This window comes from Motacilla alba, chromosome 7, assembly GCF_015832195.1.
Source record: "Motacilla alba alba isolate MOTALB_02 chromosome 7, Motacilla_alba_V1.0_pri, whole genome shotgun sequence".
Lineage (NCBI taxonomy): Eukaryota > Metazoa > Chordata > Aves > Passeriformes > Motacillidae > Motacilla > Motacilla alba.
The window spans coordinates 5,084,233-5,109,869 of record NC_052022.1 but is presented as its reverse complement, the minus strand read 5'-3'; the positions used below and the strand labels follow the sequence as shown (position 1 = coordinate 5,109,869).

The window sequence follows — 25,637 nt, the reverse complement described above, 5'->3', positions numbered from 1 at the left end:
TTTCCATTGAAATGTATTGCTGCAAGGCATGGCAGATGAAAGCTCAGGAAGATGAGTCATTTGTGAGGTGGTTCAGAGTCAAATACGTGTTTCAACCTCAGTCAAAAACCCAATTAAATGCCTGAAATTGTTTATACCCCTCTCTTATTTGCAATGCCTTTAAATTAGAGTTAATAAATGGCATTTTAGTTTGCTCTTTTGTATTTGAAGCATTGCTCACCAGTCCTGTGAATTAACTGTTTGCACATTCTCAAATTGCTTTATATAGAGGACATTTACAGGGTTGAACTCCAGTTCCCTGTTTAAAACCAGCCACAGAGCAAAATTCTCCAAGCATAACTTACGACAGTCTCGTTCATCTTCTTCATCACCGCAGTCATCCTGGCCATTGCATCTCAGGTTTATTGGGATACACTTCTGGTTCTTTGTGCACTTGAATTGCCCCGACAGGCACACGTGTGTGTCTGTAAATTAAAGGAAAACAAAAAGAACAAGTTAAAATGATCAAAACTTGAAAAGATTCAAAACTTCAAAGATGGATGAAGAAAACTGATGTTTTTTGACGGAATGTGAAACATGACATTTACAGAAGTTTGACTTGTTTCTGAAGCCTGCAGTGCATACAAGTACCTACCACAGTTCAGTTCATCTGAATTGTCCCCACAGTCGTTCTCTCCATCACAGATAAAGGCTGGGAGAGCACAAAGCCCAGTTCCACACTGGAAACGTCCTGGCTGACATCTGAATTCAGCTGGGAAAAGACAAAACTGCTTGTGAATACTACCAGAGCAATGGCTGAAGTCTCACTATTGCTGTTTTTACCCTGTGGACTAATCAAAAATACCTATAAACTTGTATTTCCTTTATAATCTCAGTCTGAGTATATATTAGTAATTAAAGAGTACACATATGATTGGAAGACTAATTTCAAAGTCTGATATCTTTAATTTGTGCAGCTCTCGTTACAGTGCTAACGACAGAGTGAAAACCCCCTGCAGGCTGAAGCTTACCAAAGGCTCAACAGAGACCTAAAGGCTTGAATTCAAGTCTGCTTTTAAGAAATTCCCTATCCCACTGTAATTCTATTTCCCAAGAAACGAATTGTTCCTTCTCCAGCCACTGTCATTAGAAACAATGAGCAATTATGTACCTCTACAGTAATATTATATATAAGCATAGAGTAGCTTGAAATAAAAACTTATGTAGAATGATTACATATGTTAAAACCTGCTTCAGAGGCCTCTGCAGCAGGAGAAGAGAACTAATTATAAAATTGTAAAAATAGGGGTGAGGGATTTCAATACAAAAAAAAAAAAATCAAATTAACTGTTAATTAAACAGAAGGTTGTAGAACACAGAGCATTTTTTTTAAGTATAAGCTTCAGGAAGGAAGGGAAGGATCAGAGGGAGAACATTGTTATTGCTCAGAAAAATGCAGTGAAGAAAAATGGGTATCTAAATGCCTCCAATTGCAACAAAACACAAGCAAGTGATATTAGAACCCCACATTTTTAATACACAGGAAAAAAATCAAACAAATAAACCCGTCAGAACTTTGTATTCATCCAAAGAATTCCACAACTTCAAAATTAAAATCTTTAGTGAAAACATAACCGGGATGAAGGAAAGGTTTGAGAGATGAAAAATATGTGATTTTCCAAAGACCTTAAAAGACTCAAAGACCAAAGACCATGAAGTAGTGCTGCAAACTAAAGTGCTCACAAAGACCCTTTTCCTAAACTTAGGAATAAGTGTTCTCTTAGGTTTGGGCCCTGCTGTCAGAGCCAGCCCCCAGAGGCAGCGTGCACTCGCGGTGTGGTTGTGATATTTTATGAAAATCCCTTTGCTAGGATTTTCTTCTCCTGAGAAGCTGAGAAGGCTTCAGCTTCAAGTGTAAACAATTTGTTATCTGCTACTGTGGAATGCAGCAGGTGCTTCCTCGATTGGTCAGTGTGGGATGTTTCTACTTGGTGACCAATCGAGGAGGCAGCAGCTCTCGAACTCTCTGGGAGTCACAGAACTTTGTTATTCATTCCTTTCTATTCCTGTCTCACCTTCTGATGAATCTTTCTCTCTGTTCTTTGTAGTATAGTTATAGTGTAGTCTTTTTTAATGTAATATATATCATAATATAATAAACCAGCTTTCTGAAATGGAGTCAAGATCTCTCCTTCCCTTCACCAAGTCCTGACTGCCCAGAAGACCCACGGAAATAAATGGTGACCCCAGACGTGGCAATACTCACGGCACTCGGCGGGCTCGTCGGAGCCGTCCCCGCAGTCATCCACCGTGTCACACTTCCACCAGAACGGGATGCACTTGTCGGTTTTGCAACGGAACTGCAAAGAGGAATGGCCAGCAGGAATAAAAGCTTTAATATTGACATTTATTCATTCATGTATTCGTTTATTTATAAGCAGGAATGGCGCAGTTTATGAAAATCAGCTCCGCTGTGAGACAGGGGCTTAGAAATTTACAACCTTTATTTAAATAAAGGTTGAAACCAGTTTTGGGTTTAGCTGGAGTATGCTGCTTAAACTTCTTCAATCTGTTAACTTGTTGCACTTGCAAAAGAGAAAAAAAGAGATTCTCTTCAGAGAAAACAATGGAGATTGCAAGCATCCAAGCTGAAGAGAGATAAAGAGAGACCCCAACGATCTTGGGGCTAAAGCAGACAGAAAAACTGAATCTGGGTCACAAACACCACATTACAGCTACGTGACTGAAGAAGTGTGCAGGCTCATAAAAATTGGTAAGACAGTTTAGTACATATGCATATGTCTTTTATGCATGTGCAACAGGTTGGGGGATAAAATAGACTCAGGAAATTTTGGAGGTGCACGTGTCCTTTAAAGGAAGCTATCCCACATGTGCCCAACGCTAACATAAATCATACTGACTTTACAACTTTTACACATTGTGGAGTGTTTTTTTTCACAAATCGGCTGCTTGAGGTGTTGATGCATCGATGATTTTATGGCTGATAATTTTACAAGACCTGTATTTTAAATTTTGGGTTTTTTTTTTATTTGGATTTATTTGGATTTTTATTTGGGCACTGAGGTGATAAAAAGTGATAAAAATCACTGTAGTTTTGATGACTGTGTAACACTGGCTTACAATGCCCCAACACAAACTGCTCATTACGTTTTGCTGCATTCTGTGATTTCATTCTTGAAGGTCTTATTCAAGCAAACACTTCAATTCTCAGTTTTTGCAGATTGTTGAAGCAGACAGCATCATTTTTCCAGATAAACCCAAACACCCACAGTTACAGAAAAGAGCCCTAATGTGTGTTGTTGTGTACAGTATTGCTTACATTGTTTGAATTAAATGAAAAAAACAAATGTAAAGCCTTCCAGAGTTTCAAAAGGATAAAACATCCATATAAAAAACCTGAAAAATCCTTTGTAAGAAGGCAGAAGGCTGTGCATTTACTTTCTACTCAGGTGACTGTACCTTTGTTCTGACTGAAAGAGGAATGCAAACAAAACAAACAGTACAAACTGATGTCATTTCCTAGAGCTAAATCTAAAAACTGAGTACATTATGTGGCTCATGCCAGGGAGAAAAATCTGGGCAGATTATCAGTCGGCTTTTAAGAAGTGTTGGTTTTTCTACCTCGTATCTCTATGAACACAGAAAAGAAAGGAAACCAAAAGATTTAGAGAGGCAAGACATTTCATTTTCTGTCTCTGGGCAGCTTTTTTCACATTTTAAAAATTGTTGATTATTCAATAAAGCTGTATTTAAACGGCATATTAAATTTGGCACCTTAGCTCAGTTTATCTTTTCTGCCAAGAAAAATTAGGGCTTCAAAGGCATTTATGATATAGCACCTATAGTTGCAGCTACATCATTCCTGTAGCACCTTGAGGGACCTGCTGTGTAACAGGCTGGGCTGAAGGGCACCTGTTACTGTCCCACAGAGATCTGCAGCTCAGAGGGGCTCAGCAGGAAAATGCCAAAGGCAGGAGACAAACACAAACTCAGACAACTGTCATTCTTTGTCTTCTCCACTTGCTCTGCTCACCACAAGCGACTTCAGGCTGTCAAAATGGCATCAGAAAGTTATTCCCAGGAAATAGGTACTAACTTTTAGATGTTGTTATGAAGATAATTGTATTTCCTTCTAGACTGAGGAGACAAAACCCTGCAAAACCAGGGATCAGGATCAGGAGCAGTGCATCCCAATCCCCTGCAGGCCATACCTGGCTGGCAGTGCAGTTGGACAGACACGTCCTGTTGTCCGCGGCCAGGTAGAAGTTGGTGGGGCAGGCACACGAGTGCAGCTTGTCAGGGGCCAGCAGGCACAGGTGGCTACAGCCACCGTTGTTCAGTGTGCACACGTGTCTGGACACTGTGGACAGAACAGGGAGGTGGATCAGAGCCTCCAGTCTCAGCACACTTTGGGGTATATGCTTTATGGAGGAAGAAAATTGTGTTCCATGTACTGTCTTTACAATGCAATGTCTCAAATCAAAAACCCACAGAGGCAAACTCTTCCTGCTGCCTTTAAGATATCCTCTGTTGTATGCAAAAATGAATTATTACCATGGCTGTAAGTTCAATACTGAAAGAATGAGAGGAAGAAAAAAGCTTGTTTTTTTTTTTTCATAATGAGAGAAAACTCAGCTTATCTAGGTCAATTGCCAAATAGCATTCAGTTACAATTCAAATACAGTGATATCAGCAGATAAGACACAATCATACCACACACATTCCCTCAAGCCTAGCAGTACTCTTCTGCAATAGTAACACTTTTCAAAGAACCAGGTTAAAAGTTTTCATAACACACTGTACCTCTCTTAAAAAATGGTAACTTGTATTGTAACACAACTTAACAGTTCTTTACTTTCAGTCATAATTTGGGTTTATTTTTAAGCAAATAAATTGTCTCTCTACTGAAAAAGTTTTGTTAGATGTATTTAATACTGGATGTGCTTAAAACATTAATCACAGATCTATGTTTAAAAATTATTATGTGAAAACTTCCGCAATCTGAAACAGAACAGAAACAATCACTGCAGATAAACGAGCATGCAGCACATGGCTACTCAGTGAATATATTATAATATAATACATATTATATTAAATATACATATAATTAAATTTATTACATTAAATACTATATTTTAAAGAGGAGACATCCATGTGCTGCTTGGGAAGCAGAGACAGGATAATTACCATCAGGCTGCCTGTAGGAATGATACACCTGGATGTCTGTGATGGTGTGCCACGAGTTAATCAGGGAGAGCCTGTCCGAGCCAGAGGTTTTGTGGGCACGGCTGAGGGATTTGGTTTTCCCATCTGTCCAGTATATGTAGTCTTCAAACAACGTCAGTGCAATCACCCCTGGGATGTCTTGATTAGGGACTGGAAGGAGAGATGCTCAGATTAATGTTCACCCTTGGGAAACTGCCAGTTAAAATGTTCCCCACTACACAGTATTAAAATATTTCCCACTGTAACTTTCCCTACTCTGCATAAGCAATATAAATTGTCTCTTTTACTGGAATAAAAGTTATTAGAAAACATGCAGAACATAACATATACATCTCCTGATGCTCTGTGTTTAATACCCTTTCATGCAATTAGTAGCATTTTATTTTACCAAAATATACTGGAAAGAGAGACAGGAAAATAATCAAAAATTGGCATTAAAGTAACCAGTGCAGCAAGAGGGATTATTGATCATTTCTAGCATCACCAACTACACAATATTAAAACAAAAGTCTATAGTTACAGTATCACAAAATTATGAGTCAACATCATTTGGAAAAGGATGGAAGGACAAAAGGGAGAAAAAGCTTTGGGGCATTCTTTATTGTTCAGTACACTCCTTAACCTGAAGTATTTGTTCTTGGTAAACTGTAACTGAATGCCACCTTTCTTTTTTCCTCCTTTTAACATCAATAGTAGTAATCATAGATGTCGTAGGAGAATATCTGACCACAATAATTAATTTGTAAATTATGATCTTTTGTTGCTGAATCACCTAATCACTGATAGAGGTGAAAAGGCAGAGCACAGCAGCTGACTATCATATTTAACTAGCACATCCTTAACACCCCAACCTTGTTTTCTGCATCTTTTTTACCTGAGAAGTGTTGACTTGGAGTAGGCAAAACTCAAATTCCTGTTGGAACATTTTATAGCTCACTGAGATCTGATGGCTGGTATTGAGTATATGGAACAACAACGTAGAAAATTCAATTTTCTATCCTGTACTGAACTCCAGTGCAGGGCATGTTGCCCCCTGGTCAAGGAGACCTTGCTGCTTAGGCCTGAAATTATTTTCCCTTCTTAAATGTCTCCATGAAGCACATCTATCACACTGAAATAAGAATATGATATTTTTGAAAGAGCTTCAGAGCATTTCCGAGAAATCAGTCAAAGTCCAAAGAAATCTTGGCAATTTTAATCTTAATCCTCATTACAGAGGCCTTTGCCATAGTTCCATACACAGCACAGTCCAAGAAAAGCTCTTACAATTTCTGTGATTTGTAGAATCCCACTGTGTGATGTCTCCAATGAGAAATACAAACCAGGCTGACAGGAGAAGCAGGATGGGACACCAGAAACTGCTGCCCTGAATGAGGCCCAGAAGCTTTCCATAAAGCTAATTATTTTATTTTTGCTGCAGTTCTGAGACAGTATTGGTTCATAAAAAATTATGACCCCGCCTCTACTTTTGTCACCAAATTAAAGATATCAAAGGTCCCACTCCAGTCTCTCTAAAGACAAAAAATGTCTTTGTCAGTTTTCTCTTTTTCTGATCAAAGTTAAGCTTAAAATCAGAATAAAAGAGCATATAAAAGCATGAACATACATGAAGAGATTTACATAGAAAAAATTATTTTGATTTAATCATTTTTATTATTACCCACCAATGAAAAATACACCAAATAGTAATCCTTATTTTGGAGATCCAGGAAGCAAACCCCATATCCTAAGCACAGATATATGAATAAATGCTTATTCTTTTTGTGGATGTTTGTGGGTGGCCAGACAATTTATCCTGCTTTCGTTGGATTAGACATACATCAAAATCCAGATGAAACTTTATATTCATGAGCTAAAGAAGACTCAGGAGGTTACCATACACTGCCTGAATTGTCCCATCACACTGCATTAACAGGGAAGCCAAGTGTGTGACACAAAATATTAAATATTACAGTTAGGACACTGCACAGAAGAAAATTGGTCTTTGACTCAAGTACAATTTTCTTTTATTTAAAACAAAAAGAAATTCAGCAAGTACCAGGTTTAAAAGCTTAACTCTTTCAAACTTCTTAAAAATAAAGCCACCTTATCAGGAACAATGCAACAAATATTAGACTGTCTTCTTTTTATGTTCCTTAAAAATAGAATGACAAAATATATTTGTTTCTAAAAATTGGGTTTCCCGTTATTACCATTTATAGATATAAAGTTGGAACTATCAATGGCTTAGCACTCACAGATTCAGGTTGCAGTTTGTCCTGCCACTATTTTTATTTCTGAGCAACTCTGTAATTTTAATGGGCTTCTACATTAACTTTTCATTAGGTCACAATCAACACAAAGATTTGCACTATTTAAAGCTGTTAAAGCTAAAATGTATTCTGTTGTGAAACAAAGTCATTAAAAATCAATTAGGAAAGCAATGAATAGGACACATATATGCAAATGAAAATCCATGTGTCCAGAATCACTGGACAAATATGTCTGACAAAAATTCTACACTGACCATAAAAATATAAAATTCTCATAATAGAAGAATTAATAATAATTACATGACAGAAAAACTTACATTTCTTCTAAGCTGACCATAAAACTCAACATATTTTCTTGTAGAAAATGACCCTATAAAGCCTGAGAGAGTTTTCTGAAAACAGGCTGGCAACCAATTCTGACTTACTTTACTGTTTAAGGAATAGTTCTATTGTAGCTGAATACAATTCCTCTTTGCCTTTCAGCAAGTTATAGCAAGGGAACATCAGAACTGTTGACATGTAAGAGCTTACAGAATTTACAGTTCCCATCGACTGTGAATGACCAAACAAAAATTAACAGAAAACTGAGATAATTTTTACATCTGATTATCTGATGGAGCAGTAAAATAGTCTCTCATGCTCCTTATTCTTTGCCTTTGAGGACATCAGTGTTTCACACTTTCCAAAACTTCAGGCAGTGCATATTGATTTTTTACAAATGTATGGAGTAGTAGAAACACCCACTTCCTTTTTTTTACTCTTCCCTTGAACTCTAAAAAAGCTTTAGCTGATTGAGCTCATCATAAATGCCACAGAGTACTAATACTCTAATACTAATTATTAGTATTTATTTAATTAATACCATTTATTAACCCTGCGGCAAGCTCTGTGGTGTGAATCGGTTTTAAACAGGAGAGGAAGACTCATTGCTTCTCTTTCTTTGGCAAGCACTGCAACACCTGATTATTTTGTATGAATTTAGAGTAAAGGCAGGTTAGTCATAACAAAGCACCTCAGTTTCCTCTGCATCAGCCATTTTAAAACATTTTATCCCATTTCAAATAAGAAAGGAATATATTCTATTAAAGCTAAAAAAATTACTTTTGTGATTCTTTTCTCCTCCACAACCTCCTCCTCTCAGAGCTGGGCAAGTTCCTTGCAATTCCTCCTCTTCTAACACACCTGCTGCCAACTCTGATTCTCTAGGGGTGTTTCATTTTACCCATAAATCATGGATTCTCTGACACTGAATGCTAATCCCAAACAGGGCTTGACCAAACAAGCAGATGGGAAAAGGGGCAAGAAAGAGGAGGCAGAAAGGAGAAGGAGAGCACAGGCCTTTCAGAAAGCTGCAGAAAATAGGAAGAAAAAACACAGGCAGGTAATAGAAGTGAAAAACAAGGAGGCTTGTAATAGATCAGAAGTGTTGGAAAATAAAAAATTATTAGATACTTGAAGACAAAAATCACAATATATAACACAATAAAGGAAGATAAAGTGCTGCATGCACTTAAGAGAAGAGCCATAGGAGGGAACATGGTTATGTAGACACATGAGAACCATGACAGACTCAAAGTATATCTGTCTTTCTCTCTCTCTCTCCTTTTGTATCAATTTTGATCCAAGAATATAAATTCATAGGCTGTAAGTAATATTTGTGATACAAATGTTTACTTTTCTCTGAAAAGTGAACTCTGCTTCCCTTGTATTTTCTGAGCATATTTACTTGAGCATAAAAAAATGTTCAATTGATTTCAGGAATGAAAATCATTCCATGTAGGATTCCTGAGCTACAAAACCTGAAGCCATACAGAAGTGAAGCCCAGCTCCCTTGGCTCTTATTGAAACACAAGCTTTTCCAAATAGAAAAGCAAATAGAATAACACAAATAATAACCTAAAAAAAAAGGTCTCACTGGTTGGTGGTAAAATCAATGTACCAAGAAAAAAGTGTCATTTGAAGGACAAATGTTGACCCCTTCTAAGAGAAAAACAAAAACAAAATTATCAATGCCCTGTCATGTCCAGAAGATGGTTGATCACTTCCAAGACAGAAAGGGATGTGTCCCTTCCCTTTCCAAAAACAAGGGACTGCAACCTTGCCCTGCTCTTGTGCAAACACTACAAGAACAGAAGGGGTGTAAGATCCCTGTTAAGCTCTTCTCAAAAATTCACCCAGCTAGAGTGCCAGTGCTGGGAAGCCATTGCTAAAGGTAATTAATTATTGTTAAGCAACAATTTAAATGACTTTCTAGCTCCCTGTGGCATTAGAGAACTTTCTGTTTAAGAATTTTGACACCCAAACACAGAAAGTTTACATGGGTGAACCAGCCTGAAAAAGCAGGCTACGCTATTTTGAATTCCCCTCACTGAAACTTGATTTTCTGAACTGCAATAAAACAGAAATAAAAAGCCTACTGACATCTTGATCTAAATGGAACCAGTGGTAATCTCCTAGGAAGGGTTACAAACCCTCCAAAGACAAATTGCATCAAGGAAGAACAACACTTAATAAGAAAACAGCAATTAAACCTACAAAACCAAATAAACTTGGAGACGGCTGATCTCCTCTGCAGCAATTCCTGGCCCCCACTGTCCTCTTGCCAAGTGAACTCCCTTGTAGCTGTTTCTGTCTCATTTTACATTTAACTTGGAGCCTCTCTGAGACACAGTCAATACTTTTTTATTTCCTATACTACTTACTCCTGATGCTTGTTCCCTTTGATAAAGAATTTGAAGTGCTTAGTCCATAAAATTAATAATTAATAATGACAGTGAGATTATCTCTATTAAGCTTGTGACAAAGTAGTTGTAGTAGTAGTGTAGTTCTGACATATAATTAAATTTATTACATTAAATACTATATTTTAAAGAGGAAACATTTTGTAATCATTATTACTTTTATGAAATTGACACTTGGTTTAGAAACCTAAACCTGTCAAACTCAATGAACAGCAAAAATATTCATGGACTATATAGATTAAGTCTATAAATAAACTATATATATAGTTTTGGGATGTTATTTCTCATATCTTTAATAACATGTCCATGCATAAATATTTCTTTCTGCAAAATTAATATGTACATCATATATACCACACACATCCATACTGAGTTAAGTATGGAAAATAAAAGTCCTGGTACTCAGTGGTGGGATATTTTGCCAGTATAAAAATGTAACTGAAACAATGAAAACTGAGAATATTTCAACAAACTCACACAAAACTTGTTATACATCCCCAAACTGCTATCACTAAAGAAGCAGGAAATTTAGCCTTAAATCTAAACATCTTAAGGCACTCATGTATTTGAGATATTATTCACTATTAGATATAACAACACCATGAGAAGAGACACAATTTTTTTTTTTTCAAATCTGCCTATAAAACCAATTGATAAAAACTAGGAGTGCAATATTTTATTGTCCCACTTTAAAATGTTTTATAACCTTTTTTAATTCACTGTGAGCAGCTGTTTATATGCCAGTTACTCCAAGGCAGTACAGAGCAGTAATAAATTATTCTCTAATATACACAAGTCACTATTTGAGTAGAATCACTGTGTGTGCTAGCGAGTTTTAAAGGTTTTTAAATTATTTTTCAGATTTACAGAGACCCTTTACCTGCCTGCCAGCCCCTCACCTTAGACTCTTGTCTTGGCTTTGATATCCATTACCAGTGACCCCCAAGCTATTCCTTCTTTTATCTTTCCCTCTCCTGCCATCATCCAACTGTGAGGACATAAACCACTGGGCCACTTTGGTTTATCTCATTTATCTTCTACTGGAACCATGGGAGCTGTTGAACACTGCAGCTCCCTTGATCAAAATCCTCCCCTTTTCCATTGTGTTGGTTGGAACAGGGAGAAAACAGAAAATCTCTGGTTTATGTTCTGTGTCCTGATAGCCACCTGGCAGGAGCAGCTGCATGGAAGGTAATGCCCATCCCTTAAAATTTGTGATGGCTCATGGAGAAGTTTGTCCAGCTCATGGAGAAGTTTCAAATATAGTGAACTATTTTCAGAAGTTTATAATCTAATCTAATTTGAGTATACTGCACAAGACCAGCAGAACATACAGAAACCAACCTGCTGGAAACCTTGATAAACTGGGCTTCATAAATTGGAGACTGGGGAACCTTAAATTAACGGAGTGAACAGCCTTTAATATAGGTCAATCTGAACAATTTCTCCTGAATATTATCCTTTAAAAGAGAAGGAACCCAATAAAATAAAGTAATCAGATTTGGGAGGACATATGGATTGAAGAAATTTATAGGAACAATTATGAAAAGTGAATCCAGAATTCAATGATGGAGAGGAAGCAATTATCAGTTTGTGCTATCAGATGTGGCTACAATGAATAATTCTACAGACACCTCAAAAGTTGGGTAAAAACTGTTCCCATATCAGAACTACTTCTCATCTGCTCTGAGAAACAAACCCTCTTTCAGACTTCTCTAATTTTTGAGCTATGAAAACCTCCAGTATAAATCTGGAAGGAATTGGTTTCTGTAATCTTTTACATCACTTCTACATTAGGAAAATTTTATAAACAATTGGGCAAATTCTCTTTAAAAACTCTGGCGGCAGAGTTCAGAATTAGACACAAATATTCATTTTTTTACCTGCAAACTCCTTACAATGAGCAACATTTGAAATTACAGGCACTAAAAATTAAAGTGGTTGTGACCTCCAAACCCCTTGTACTCATTGCTTCAAAACTTGCATATATATTCTCCAATTCTGAGAACTGCAAACATTCAGGCAGAAGCTGTCTCAAGAACAGGGTGTCTTTTCAAATTGAGTTACTCCAGGAAAGTTACTCTCTGTTAACTATATTACACCTAAAGAAGTAATTTAATAATATTAATTTAGGTAAAGTGCAACACTTTGCTTGATTTCCATGCCCATGTCAGATGAAGGAATGATGTGCCAAATCTTTAGTTTTTACAGTATAAACCAACAATTTGACACAGTTTAAGGCCTATTCTCAGAGAAGTTTCTGTACTTCCTAAACAGGACTCAGAGTTCCCTTTTATAGTTTCATTTTACTGAAATGCTCATCTTCAAAGGGAAATGGGGGAATGCAAGCGGCTCTAGGATTTAAGAGCCCTGAAGGTTGGGAAAACCTGCATGGAGCAACCAGATACCCAGGGAACTGTGAAGCCTGCATCTCCTCTGGGCTGTGGCAACAGAAAGCAGCTAAGTCTGACAAATTCTTAAATTTTTATTTTTTTTTTTTAAAGCTCACATAAGTAAACCAGCTTAGTGCTTAGCCAGATTAGTGCTTCAATACTTGCTTAATCATTTACAGTGTATAACATTTGTGAATGCTGCAGTGCTGAATTGGCTAAGCTCTAAAGACAGTTTATATAACCAAGCATTAAACTTCAAACATCTCAGCAAGGTCATCACTGCCCCAGCGCCAAGAAAAGCTCCCAAGCACTCTAAGATTTCTGGCCTAGTTAGCATGTTTTCAAAATTCCTACTAGGAGTCTCTTGGCAATTATAAAAGACAATTTCTCTGTTGAAATGCAGAGGAACTTTACAAGAGAAAAGCAGCAGATGTTCTCCTCCAAAAACTTTAAGGTTCAGAAGAAAAACAAATTTTAAAAAAACCCAAATTTAAAAACAATTTAAAAAGTTGAAGAAATGTTAACACCAAGATCTAAATACATGTAAACTTCCATTGTATGTAATAAACACTTCTTGGTTTAGCAGACAGCATGTCAATAATTAGCCTCAGATTGTTGTGTTTATCCTAAATTATCTGATGTGGAGCACAGAACACTGCACACTGTCTCATACCATCCCTCAATGATATGAAATCCACTAATTCTGACAAGTTACTTATATGTGCTGTGTCTTTTGAAATCTCTGTGACATTTTCTGATACATTTTGTAACAGACAATTTAACATCCAAAAATCATAGTCTCAGGGAAAAACTTCAGAGCAAGCCAGCCTTATCCTCAGAGGTCACAAAAACAGGTGAGAAAATGCTTAGTTTGCCATGATTAGCACTTCAGATTGCATCACTTGCAGCATTCCTGTTCAGACTTTGTCCTGTCCTCCATGAAAATGTATTTTGCTGTTGCCATATCTGTGACTTTATCCTTCTTCATTCGAAAACACAATGGATAAGAGCAAACTCAACCACCGCCCCCTTGGTTAATTTTGACAATATAAAATGTCCAAAATGACAAAGGAAAACAGACCATGAAATCCATGTGAAAAAAATGCCTTCAAGGAACACAGTCATCACAAGAGATAAAACCTAATCTTTCTCATTTAAGTGCTTATCAGTGTGGATTACAGATATCAGAAGGCCAAGGGGAATCACAGTTCCGAACACTGAACTTGAACACTGAGTTTCCCCTATTAAAAAAAGTATTTTAAAATGGCTAAATTTCATCATGCAAAATATTTCTAGTATTGTGCTGAATCACAAAGAAATTAATTTTTTTTTTGGTTGGTTGTTCCAGGAGAAAGCAGGGAGAAAGGGAAAAGACTTTGATTAAAGGCAAATTGATCATTATGTGTGAACTCCGCAAAACTGTCAAAGCTCCCCTTGCAGCACCCACAGGGTTGTTTCATCTGTTTCAGACACCAAGAATCCTATCACTGTCTTGTTAAATCCACAGAAACTTTTCTACAACTTCACTTTAATTTGTTAATGATCTTTTCAGTGAAACTTCTGACAGCAGAAAGTGACATTAGGTGTGGGCAGGTGGGAGAGGATCCAAAGATGATCCAAGGCTTGGGAAGCTGCCTTGAGAGCACAGGCAGAGAGAACTGGGTTTGTTCACTGCTGATAAAAGAAGAAAAACCTCATCACCACATTCCAGCCTTTAAAGAGGGCTGCAAAGAAATGGAGACTCCCTTTTTACATGGAAAAGGCCAGGGGTGATGGGAACAGATTACTCTTGGGAAGATTCCCACTGCAGACAAGAGGAAAACTTTTCACAATGAGAACACTGAGCCAATGGAATGATCTTTCCAAGGAGATGGTGGATTGGACACTTCTAAGATGCAGCTTGACATGGTTGTGGGTCACCTAGACCATGCTCTTCCCAGAAAAGATTGGACTAGGTGATCCATGAGGTTGGACTATGTGTCACCCTGATTTTCTAAGACCTTGCTAAGCCTTCTGATGTTTGCATTCTTGTAACAAACTTTCTCACACACAGTTCTGTAAACAACTTATGTTTTGCATTCTCTCATGGAGGAGGAAAGAATTGATGGACTCTTGGTCTGTCCAGTGTCATTGGAGAGGTGGCACTGTCACCCTCCAATCCACTGTCACTTCTGGAAAACTATAAATGTTGGAGTCAGAAAATAAAAGTCCTTCTTTTTTGTTCACCTAGAGAGCAGCAGTGTCCGTGTCGTCTTTTCGTGTCGTATTACGACAGACTAGGTGATCCATTGAGGTCTCTTCCAACCTCATCCTCCACAATGATTACCTAAGGAAAATATCTTGCCTTCACATCATTTAAATACCTCAGGATGTTTCTCCCAAAGCTCAATTCTTATGGCTTGAATATTTATACACCATCTGGTCTTCAAAAAGACATGTCCTCAAAAGCAGCACGATACCAGCTTTACACAAAGTCACTGTTACTTCTGGAGCTTGCCTCAGATACTTCACTGGTACCAAATTTGGATAAATTTGCAGCAACACTGTGACAAATTTCCTTCTTCTCCAGGATCAGGCATCCTCAGAAGAAGACATTAACTCTGCAGATATAAAGCAGTTGAAATGGATTTTATCCAATTGTGCAGGAGAGCCCCACAGGCTGGAGACCAAGGCAATGGACACTGAAGGTGGTCTGGCTGGAATTTTGCAGCTATCTCCTGAGTTTAGTGACAGGAGAACATTTCTGGGGAAAGAAAAATTCTGAAACTCTCAGGCTGAAAGGGAAGACTGTGAAAGGTTTGACCACTGTGGTCAGTTCAGGGCGAAGAGAGACACATTGGCTACCATTTACTTCTTTCCTTTGAAAGATCCAGAAAGAAGAGTAAGAGGATAATTTTATGAGAACAAAAAGCAGGATAGCAGCACAGGGAATGACATCAAGAGGAGTAGGAGCTTTGCTTTCTCTGTCAGAAGAGCAGACTGCCAGCAGGAATTCAGCTCAGGGCTATGTCTGAGTGAGTGCTGCTTAGGTGAGCAGGTTACAAATGACCAGTGTTCATCCCTCAAAAAAAAAATGGACATTATGCTGAGATTAATGGGAAATAATGGGAATATTTACAGCTCTCATAGCTACTGCTAGAGTGTCTTCAGTTTACCATCTCAGACAACTGACATTGAATTATTCATGATGTATTTATAACCTACAATTCATGAATGTAAGGGCTAGAAAACATGTTTTGCTTTCCTTTTTTTTTTTTTTTTCTTTTTTATTGCATAATGAATCTTTGATCTGAAAATAAACTAGTTATTTCATCAGTTGTGGTTTGGAGAAGACCTGGAAGCACCCAGTACGAGATAAAAGCCTAAAAAAGGCCAAATCCATGAAGTTTTATCAGCAGTACAGCACTGCTGAGGTTTGGGTAAAGCTTGAGGAAGGAGCTCAGGTAACAATTTCATCTCAAATAAAACCCCCCCAAAAACTTAGTAGACCAATACTATTTCATATATTTGAATTAAAATGAAAGATCTTTAATTACACAATTTGGAATATGAGAACAATTCATCATAGTGTAGAATTTTACTTTTTTTTTTGAGTACTTTACAGATAAATGACACAAGCTTTTTAATTATCTGTCAGGTGAGAAGCAAAACACAGGGATAAAGATTAGTTCATTACATAAGTATTTCAAAAGTTATTATATCACCCATCTACCAGGAAAGCCCAGAATTACATTTGAAATACAGGTCTCATGCTGAGCAGACTAATAGCTTTACCAGGCTTTCTGAGGTAGGAGAAAAGGCTGATTTTAGCCCCCTATTCTGACACATGGCACAGAGGATTTATCCCTTCTACTTTTAACAGCAAGTTTCACTCACTTTGCAGCTTAATCAAGAACATGTCAATATATGCCAGAGTATAAAATTGAAAGGGTGCCTCAGATTACTGTGTGTGTTCCTAGAGCTTCTTTTTCTAATTGACATTTTTCCCACAAACTCATAGTACTGCATGTTTAACAACTATTCAGATCCATAACAGAGAACAAAAATGAAAAGCAGATTTTAAAATATTGATAAAAGGGAAAAAATAATCTTAAAAAAAAGGTTGGGAAAAGGTTTTAAAGGACAGTTTTTACATAACTGTGCACAACATGGAAAGCATCAAAATATAAAATAAAAAAAAAAAAAAAACAGCTGAAGGGTTGACCAACCTTTATGTCTGTGAGATCCATCCATGTCAGAAAACTCAATGTGATTTTCATCAGCCCAGTACAGTCTGTGGTTGACGTAGTCTATGGTGAGAGCCATAGGTCTGGATATCTGTGTTTCTATAACCACAGCTTGCCTGGATCCATCCATCCCAACACGGCCAATGTGAGGGGACTCACAGCAATCGATCCAGTACAGGTATCTGTGGAACAAAACACAGCAGCTGAGTAACTGGGATGTCTCAGGTTTTAGCTTTTGTATTTTTCAGATTCTGTACTGCTTTAGTGAGGGGGTCTGGGCTTCATATTAGTGGATGGTGAGCTCTCTTCACAGAGTAGGGAGACAAAACAATTTCTTCTCCAGCTGGGAACAAGGACAACAGATCAAGACCTCAGGCCCAAGAGCATAAACAACAGTGGAATGAAGAGAGGAAAACAAGAAGGATGGGACTGCATAACCTAAAGCTGGAATTGGACAATGAACTGCAATATGCAAATGGAGCAGAACTTATAAAAGTGAGAGACCCCGTGACCGATCGTGCATTTTGGGACCATTTTGGTTCATCTGGGGTGTAGCCCTGGCTGGACTCTTGTGCTGCCCAAGGTGGGTCTATTGAAACCTCCTAATAAATACCTACTTTATTCTTTAGGTCCATCTAGTCCCTGTTCTAGGCCAGCCTTCACAAGACATCAGCAGCAATAATTGACCAGAGAGGCTGCGGCTGCCCCATCCCTGGAAGTGTCCAAGACCAGGCTGGATGGGGCTTTGAGCAACCTGGGGTAGTGAATGGCATCCCTGCCTATCTTGGGGGTTTGAAACTGGATGATCTTTAGGTCTCTTCTTAATCAAACCATTCTGTGACTCAATGCTTAATTTATTTAGTTCATCTCAAGAATAAATCAGTAATTACTCTACAATATTTCCACCTTCCAGATAAGTCTTTGCATTTCTCTTGACCTGTCTGTAAATAGGTGTGCTGAATGTAAAGGGTTTGAATAGGAATCCCCATGCTAGGTGTGACTTTATTAAATTGATTATGGACTACTAAAATGCCCATTTAAATGGCTTAGTCTTGATACCTTAGAATTTAAAGCACCACTTAAACTGGACTTTGTGAAACCCACATCCTGCATAAATGGCATCATTAATAAATTTATCAGAAATATGGTCTACTTTTTTTTTTACACTTGTTACAGAACTTTTTTTTTGCTGTTATGCAGCCACATAATGCAAATTGAATAGCTTCAAGAAGAACTAGCTGCAAAACATTAAAACAGCTTCTCGCACAGAGGGTTTAAAAATGGGTGAAACACTGAGGGAGACTGTTGGAAAGTTGAGCAGCAATCTTCCCTTCAACATGCTATTTAACCACAATTCAGAGCATGTTTGCCATAAAGAAAGAAAAACCCCATTATTTAGTGCATGGGTGCATGTGGCTGCTGTTGTGTGCCATTGTTCAGGACAGATCTTTCCAGCTGGGAAGCTGATTCTGCTTTACAGGCTTTGGACAGGCTCTCCAAAATCCAGATGCAGCTCATATTCTTGATAACCACCTGGAACAGAATTTGTGTGCAGGAGGAAACGGTGGCCCTAAGAACAGTTACAGGTATCCTACAACACACAGGTGCAATATGCTGGCACCCAGCCTGCTCCACACAAGCAGCAGACAGAGGAAACTTTCTCCACGCTCTCCAACAGAAAATGTTTTCTTTGGAAACAAACTGCATGGCAGCAGCAGGATAATTCACTAAGCATTTCTCATTTGTGAGAAAAAAAAAAACAAACCCAAGATTCAAGTAACACCAAATTATCACTCTAAATTTGAGTTTTATTTCCAGTAAAATTCTATATTAAAATAAATTTACATAGGCTTATGTTTAGCAATAAAAATGTAAAAACAGCTTTGGAAAGGTGTGTATACACACAAAAAACCCCCAAAAAACCCAGTAAGTTATTATACCTATTTAATTATATATCTAAGTCTTCCTGAAAGACTGGGACTCTGTCTACTAACTTTGTAGAGTGATTTTTGCATACTCAGGGATGCCCAGGCAACCACAGAAAGATCCCATGTATTCATCTCTTGAAAACATTAAACAAAGGTCTGCATCCTCCCTCCCCAGTTTTACAGGGAAGAAAGGGTGCAGTTACAAGAATATTAAATTTGAGTTCTAAAAAATAGTAGAAAATAGCTTTTATCTTGAAAAAAATAATAAAACTAGATAGGTTATATTTTTAAGCAAGGAAAAACACTGCTTTCTTTGTTTAGGTAGTATCCAGACCAACACAACAACTTTCTCCTATCACTGAATATTAGATTAAAAAAAAAACAACAAACAAACCAACAAACAACTAAGTAGTATTTTCTATTTATTTTTGAATAAAAATTATTTTAATATCATATCAGGATTAAGTAGGGAGTACTGAAAATTGGCTGCTTCATACCCAGCTTGAGGATCTAAGGACAGATCTCTGGGAAACTTCACTCTCTTGCTCACGAGGACGGTTGGGTACAAGCCATTGAGTTTAGACACCTCAATAATTCTCTTTTCAGTATCAGACCAATAGAGATTCTTCCCAATCCAATCAACAGCCAGGGCATTGGGAACAGCTGTATTGTGAACTACCTGGAAAAGCAAAAATTACATTAATTATTTATCTAAACAACTGGGAAAAGGAACAATAATTTGAGAGGTACTGATGCCAGGATATTGAGAGACTGGATATTTCATACAGTGACATAAAGCATGTAAAAATTGGGTATTATTCACTGCTAAACACTGACACTTCTCAGGTAATGACATTTCTTAGGTAGCTACAACAATGTGACACTTTCCTCCTAGTGAGGGAGAATGGAGCATACCATGATATTGTAAAGAGGAAATTACTAACTTCTCTGCCTTATGCACAAACTTGTAAAACCTTTTGATCTTTCATTTTTCATCTTAAGTACCTAGTTTTCTCTTCATGTAAAAATAAATAAATAAAACAATCAATCAAATAAAACCAAACTTTTCTCCCTTTCACTATTCCATTTTTTGTTCCACAGAACAGAGTGGAGACGTGGCTGCTCTCCCCAGAGCGTGCCCTTGAGCACATCTGCTGCTCATCTCCCCATTTCTCTCAGCAGTCTCCATCAGCATATCCTTCATTTTAATGTCACAGCAGTGCCATATGTCATCGTGACAGAGGGACCATGAGAGCACTCAGAGTTGCTGGCTGGAAAGGAAATACTGTGCTCTTATTTCCAGCATTCACGTGGCAGAATGAGGAACTTCCCAAGAATTAGTTAAATTTCAAAAGGACTACATTGCAAAGAGACAAAAGCAATTTAGTCACCTACTGGAAAGCCTACAGACTATTGACAGGGATGTGTTATTCTCAGGGTTTTTGATGACTTAGATTCTGGAACTTGAACAAATTCCTCTAGATATATGTGATTACAAATCTCATCATGGCATGAATCAGTCTGGCTTGTCTGGGAGTACTTCATGTCAATTGTTCAGTAATATTTGAATATTCACAATCATTTGAGTCCAATTTCTTCTAGGCTTGAAAGTTCTATTCCTGAGAAGATCTATCTGAAATATTCCATTCCTGATTAAGTCCTGATTAGGTTTGTGCAACTAGAACTTCAGGAAAAAACCCCACAAATCAGAAAGCAATACTTGAAAATGTATGAGATTTCTTAAGCACTAATAATGGGTTTATTACTGTGGTGTACATTCTAATTTACTGATTTCTTTATCACTAACAGCATGTGCACCAGAGTATAAACTTCATGTATAAACCTGTATTATGTATAACTGAATGTGCTAGTTTTAAATTTATTTACCATCTGAAGACATGGAAAAGCCTTCAAGATAAGAAGGGATATGGTGAGATGCTTTAAATCAATTTTATAGTTATGAATATGTAAAAGCACCTTCTCAGGTTGTTACATAATTTATCACCTTATAAAATCTTCTTAAAAAGTTAAATTCCAGGATGCACTGCTTTTTAAATGGGAATAAGAGGCTCCATTTTCGAAAGCCTCCCACACTACCAGCTTCACCAGTTTATAAATGTGTAATTGCAACAACTGCTGCACTGGCACAAGGGACATTTCATGCAGAAATGGATGACTCTGAAAATGCAGGTAGTGGTTTAGCTGTCTAAACGCTGCACTAGAACACCAACCAAAATAATGAGTCTCTCTTTCTGATGACTGTTACTTGGGAGATTCACTTCAACCTGTCCCAGCCACTGAGACCACCAGTGTGGCACTTCTTGTGCATGGTCCAGCTTTTGACTGCATTTCCCACTAACATTTGAGCCTAAACTCTCCATAAAACACTGTGTTAACATCTGAACACAGCCATGTGAAAAAGCTGTCATTGCAATTCTCTGAGTATCTCCTCCATGAGCAGAGGCAAAAGAAAAATGAGATGCCATCAGGCTTCCCAGAGCTGGTGTGCTGAAGAAATGCCATCTCCTGCAAGGGGAATCCGAGGCAATACATCAAATAGCATCACTTACACTGAGAGCAGATCTATTTATAGCAAAGAATAACACAAGAAGTGGGAAGATATCAAAATGAGAGATTCATCAGGGGAAAAACCATAAAAACCCCCTCTCGTGACAAAACAATCCCATTAAAAGATGCAAACAGATTTGCTAGATAACAAATAATAACACCAGCATTTAAATAATTAAATAAATGAATAATTATAATACTTTCATCTGAACTAATTTTTAATAATATCAGTTACTAAGCATATTCTATAGCAACCTAATAAGAAAGTCAAAAAGCCACAAAAATTTGGCATTGCATAAAAAGTTACTGACAGACTTCTAGATAGCTACAGTACATAATTCTTACTAATTTTTTTCACCTTTTTATTAACTTTTACAGGCCAAATCTGGGCAGTTTTTTGTATGAAAATTAAATGGACTTATTTTTATTATTATTGCTTTGCATATGGCATCCTATATATGAGCAAAATTTTCATCAACATGACACTTGTTGTACAAATTGCAAATTGATGGAAAATGAAATACCCTCCATGTCCTCATCCTAATTTTCTTCTAGTGGTTGTTCAACTTTTTGAAATCTTTTCTTTAAAAATGAAATTATTAGTGAATCACTAGAAGGCAATTTTTTGATAGTCTTCTACCTGGTTATTGGAACACTTTTAAATGGGAAAAGTTTTTTGTTCTTGAGATAGTGAAGCTTAGAAATAAAGAGTCTGAGTAATCCCCAGCCCTTAAATAATACTGAATCATCCAGAAGGGACAAAAGCTGAGGAGGATGCTTTGGAAACTGTTTAAAGACAATAAATATGATTCAAGGATTTAATGGATTTGCCAGTCTTCTATTTTTTTCCCCACACAGGTAAAACTTCTGAGTGCATGCTGGGTTTTACTTTTGCCCCAATGCAATCAGATTGCCAGAAGCTGCTCATCCACTTGCTTATTTTTCATCTTTTTAAGAACAATTATTTTGGTGTGAAGGATGCAAACAAGGGTCCCTGGAGCCAGTGAGTTTCAAGCCCTTACTCACGTAAGGAGCAAAGCTGAGGTGCTCTGAGATTGTGTCAGTCCACACACCAAGTTGAGAATGAAAGACACAAATCTTTTCTCTCTGCATGTTTATTGGTCTGCAGAGAGGGAACAAAACTCACAGGATATGTTGCTGCTCATTTAAGTCCCTGTTTCAGAAGGTCAGACATAATAGAATAAACAAAGAATTCCTTACTGCTTATCACCAGTTCTGGGAAAATGTTCACACAAGTCAACAAATGTGTTTTATAGTGGATTTGTGAACTTAATCCACTACAGAAGCAGAACAGACAGTGCAGAAATGGGAGTGCACTTTTACCCTTCACAGCAAAGACATTGAGTTATTTTAATTATCAGTGTAGTGGAGGTGAAACAAAAACAAACTGAAGATCACAGGAAATGTTATATAGGAAGAAATGATACACCAGTGTATTTACACAGCTTACACCTAATTATAGCTCTTTTCTTCTTTGGCATCCTGGAAGCCACATGGAACTGCCAATTCAGTAAACTGTCAGATAAGTCATAAGGAATTTAGCTCCTAAATACAGTTCTCCTTGTCCCTATCTTTACTTCAAATAAGATACAAATGCAATTAAATTTTACCAGAGCTCGCTAGCTCATGCTGCGTTTGTATTCATACACCAAAGCCTCACAATCTGGGTTAAATGTATGAGGGAGCATTTCCCAAAGCAGTCAAAAAATTTAATTCTAGTAGTGACATTATTAATCCTCAATTACCTTGATGTCACTTCCATTTAAAGACATTCTGTTTATGCGACTGCCATTTGGTCTGCTGGAATCAATCCAATAAATGAACTCTTCTCTGTAGTCAAAGTCTATTGCAATCACATTGTTCAGCCCCTAAAAACAGAAAAAAAAAAGGTCCATTTATTCAAATGTTTCAACACAAACTGCTGGATAGCACTCAGAATGCAAAACACACTTAATATTCCTAATGCTTTATTTTACTGTCTGCATATTTCCGAATCACTTCCCTCTCTTTTCCATACATTACTTGTAAACAGAGTAAGACAGACTGTAACAGAAACAAATATGGTGAGAAATTAACTGTGTCACTTCAAAAAATGCAGATGATACATGGAACTAAGTGAGGCTCCTGTGTTTTCCACGCTCTTACTTAAATGAAATTTAGCAGTAAATACTTCTAATTTTTTCTCAGTTTCTCTACTGATTACTACCGTTGGCCTTTCTTTGGCAAACTAGATGGGAGAATCAGAAATAGTATGATCTTTGTGACATTGAAATAATGAAAAAATTTCCTTAGCGATATAAATTAATCAGGAATTCAAAATGGTGGTGGTGTAAAAAGGCATTAATGTTAATTCCTGAATGAGGAGGTTTTGATTTCTTAGATGCTACATTATAGGTACTCTATAAATATGTATTTATATACACGTGCGTGTGGATACACACAGACACAGTGGTAGATACAAAAAGCATGAAAGTTGGTGATCCAGCAGGCACCTGGGAATCTCCTGTGGCTCCAATTACAAAGCCAACATATTTTGAGAAAGAGTGGTGATTATATCTGAGGTACTCCAGCACACTGGGAGGAGCAGTCATACAATAATGGCTTTTCATCCCAAACGGCAGATAAGGAAGAAAGGGGGTGCAATTCGGATGATGTCTCTTCTTTCTTTATCTGCCCCATAACCTGCTGAATGTTCTGATAGGTAGTGAAATCACAACTATTCTTAATATGCCAGGTTGTTGCTGTCGATGAAATACGGAGCAGCAGCAGTGAAAGGAACGGATGTGGTCTGTATTCCCTCTATAAATTCAAGGTCAGTTAATCAATTCCCTTATCAGCCCAGTGGCATCCTGCTCTCAGGTAGATCAGCAGCCTCCCTGTTTAGTGTAATTCATTGCTGGGAAGGAGTGTGCTGGACCAGCCAGCTCCAAAGTAAACAACTAAGGACAATATTTAATTGTACAGAAACTGGTACATGGCTTATCCACCACCTACTGCTGAGTAATTACTGTAAATCTACCTTTTGATCAAAATGTAGAGGAAAAGAGAAGTTAGGCTGCACAAATGATCATTATCAAAAGCCTGAAACAATTCAGTGTGGGAAGACCACTCTCATGTCTCAAAAATATCAAATACATGCAGACACTTTTCACAAAACCAGCAGCAGCTCTATAAGTCGTAACTGGGCTGCAAAACATTTTTCCTGTCTCTTTTCCTCCTGTTAGTGTAATTGCATCTACAGAGAAACCCCATCCCAAATTCTTAACCAAGGAGACAACAGGTCAATGAATGCAAAATATTATTTAATACAATTTTATAACGTTCTATAAATCCAAGTCAGCAATTTGCAAAAAATATGGCCTTATCTCTATATATTCCACAATACTTTAAAAGTTCCCTAAGGATCAAGACTAATATAGAGAATTGCCTGCACATCTTTGGTTTCAAGTGTTATATTTTGGGTCAGTTTAATTTCAATTTTTATCAGAACATCAACTGCAGGTAAAGAATTCTGCACGTCTGTAACAGAGTTTTCTGTCCAGACATAATTTCCTCTTTATCATATACATATCTCACTTAAGCACTCCTAGCATAATTCTTTGTCATTTCACAAGTAATCTGCTTTTTAGAAGGAATAGGGAAGATTTCAAATGGCATCAGCTGCCTTAGTCTCTCATCTTAAACCTGTGGTTTGTTTCTGTTACACACAGCACATAATATATCCTTGGCTGTGATTTGTGTTCCCTTGGTGGCCCACTTAAAAACATGGAGATAAAAATCACAAATAACGAGGAGGAAGATTATCTACTCTGCCTATTGAAACCCTGAGGATTTTGATGACTAGGAGTGAAGGAAATGGAAAGCAAAGACAATACATGAGACACAATTCAAACAGCTGTACTGTTGATGTGTATTTGGGAAAAAATAAAAGAAAGAAAAAGAAAATAGAGGAAAAAGCTGGCACATAACTCAGAGAAGAGTGAAGGAGCTCCTACTTTCAGCTCCTTTATTCTGAGTTATATGAACAACTATTAGAATGGTAATCACAGACCAAATACACAGAGAAAAGGGTGGGTTTGCTCCTCTGCCACAGCCACTCTGGTGTTTGCTAGATGTGCAGGAAAGAGCCAAATCCATCATGGCACTACAAGGACACGAGGATGTCCTTATGAGGGACACAACCCCCCTTGTTCTGCTGGAAAAGATCCCTCTTTGGCTTTCACATCAAATGCTGCCTTTGCAGGAGCAAAGACCAGTGGGTTCAACAGCAGAGGTGTTTATC

General features: G+C 37.5%; 1 protein-coding gene across 2 annotated transcripts in view; it reads right to left on the bottom strand.

Annotated features, from left to right (window-relative positions):
* LRP1B (LDL receptor related protein 1B) overlaps positions 1–25,637 on the bottom strand; it is a 623,792-nt gene that overhangs the window by 75,921 nt on the left and 522,234 nt on the right. For both annotated transcript variants that reach the window (XM_038143324.1, XM_038143323.1), the window contains 8 exons: positions 23,101–23,223; positions 19,264–19,445; positions 16,821–17,020; positions 5,188–5,376; positions 4,212–4,360; positions 2,246–2,339; positions 635–751; positions 345–464 (listed from right to left, as the gene is read on the bottom strand). In XM_038143324.1, the coding sequence (XP_037999252.1) occupies positions 345–464; positions 635–751; positions 2,246–2,339; positions 4,212–4,360; positions 5,188–5,376; positions 16,821–17,020; positions 19,264–19,445; positions 23,101–23,223 (1,174 nt within the window). The remainder of the gene's footprint in view (positions 1–344; positions 465–634; positions 752–2,245; positions 2,340–4,211; positions 4,361–5,187; positions 5,377–16,820; positions 17,021–19,263; positions 19,446–23,100; positions 23,224–25,637) is intronic.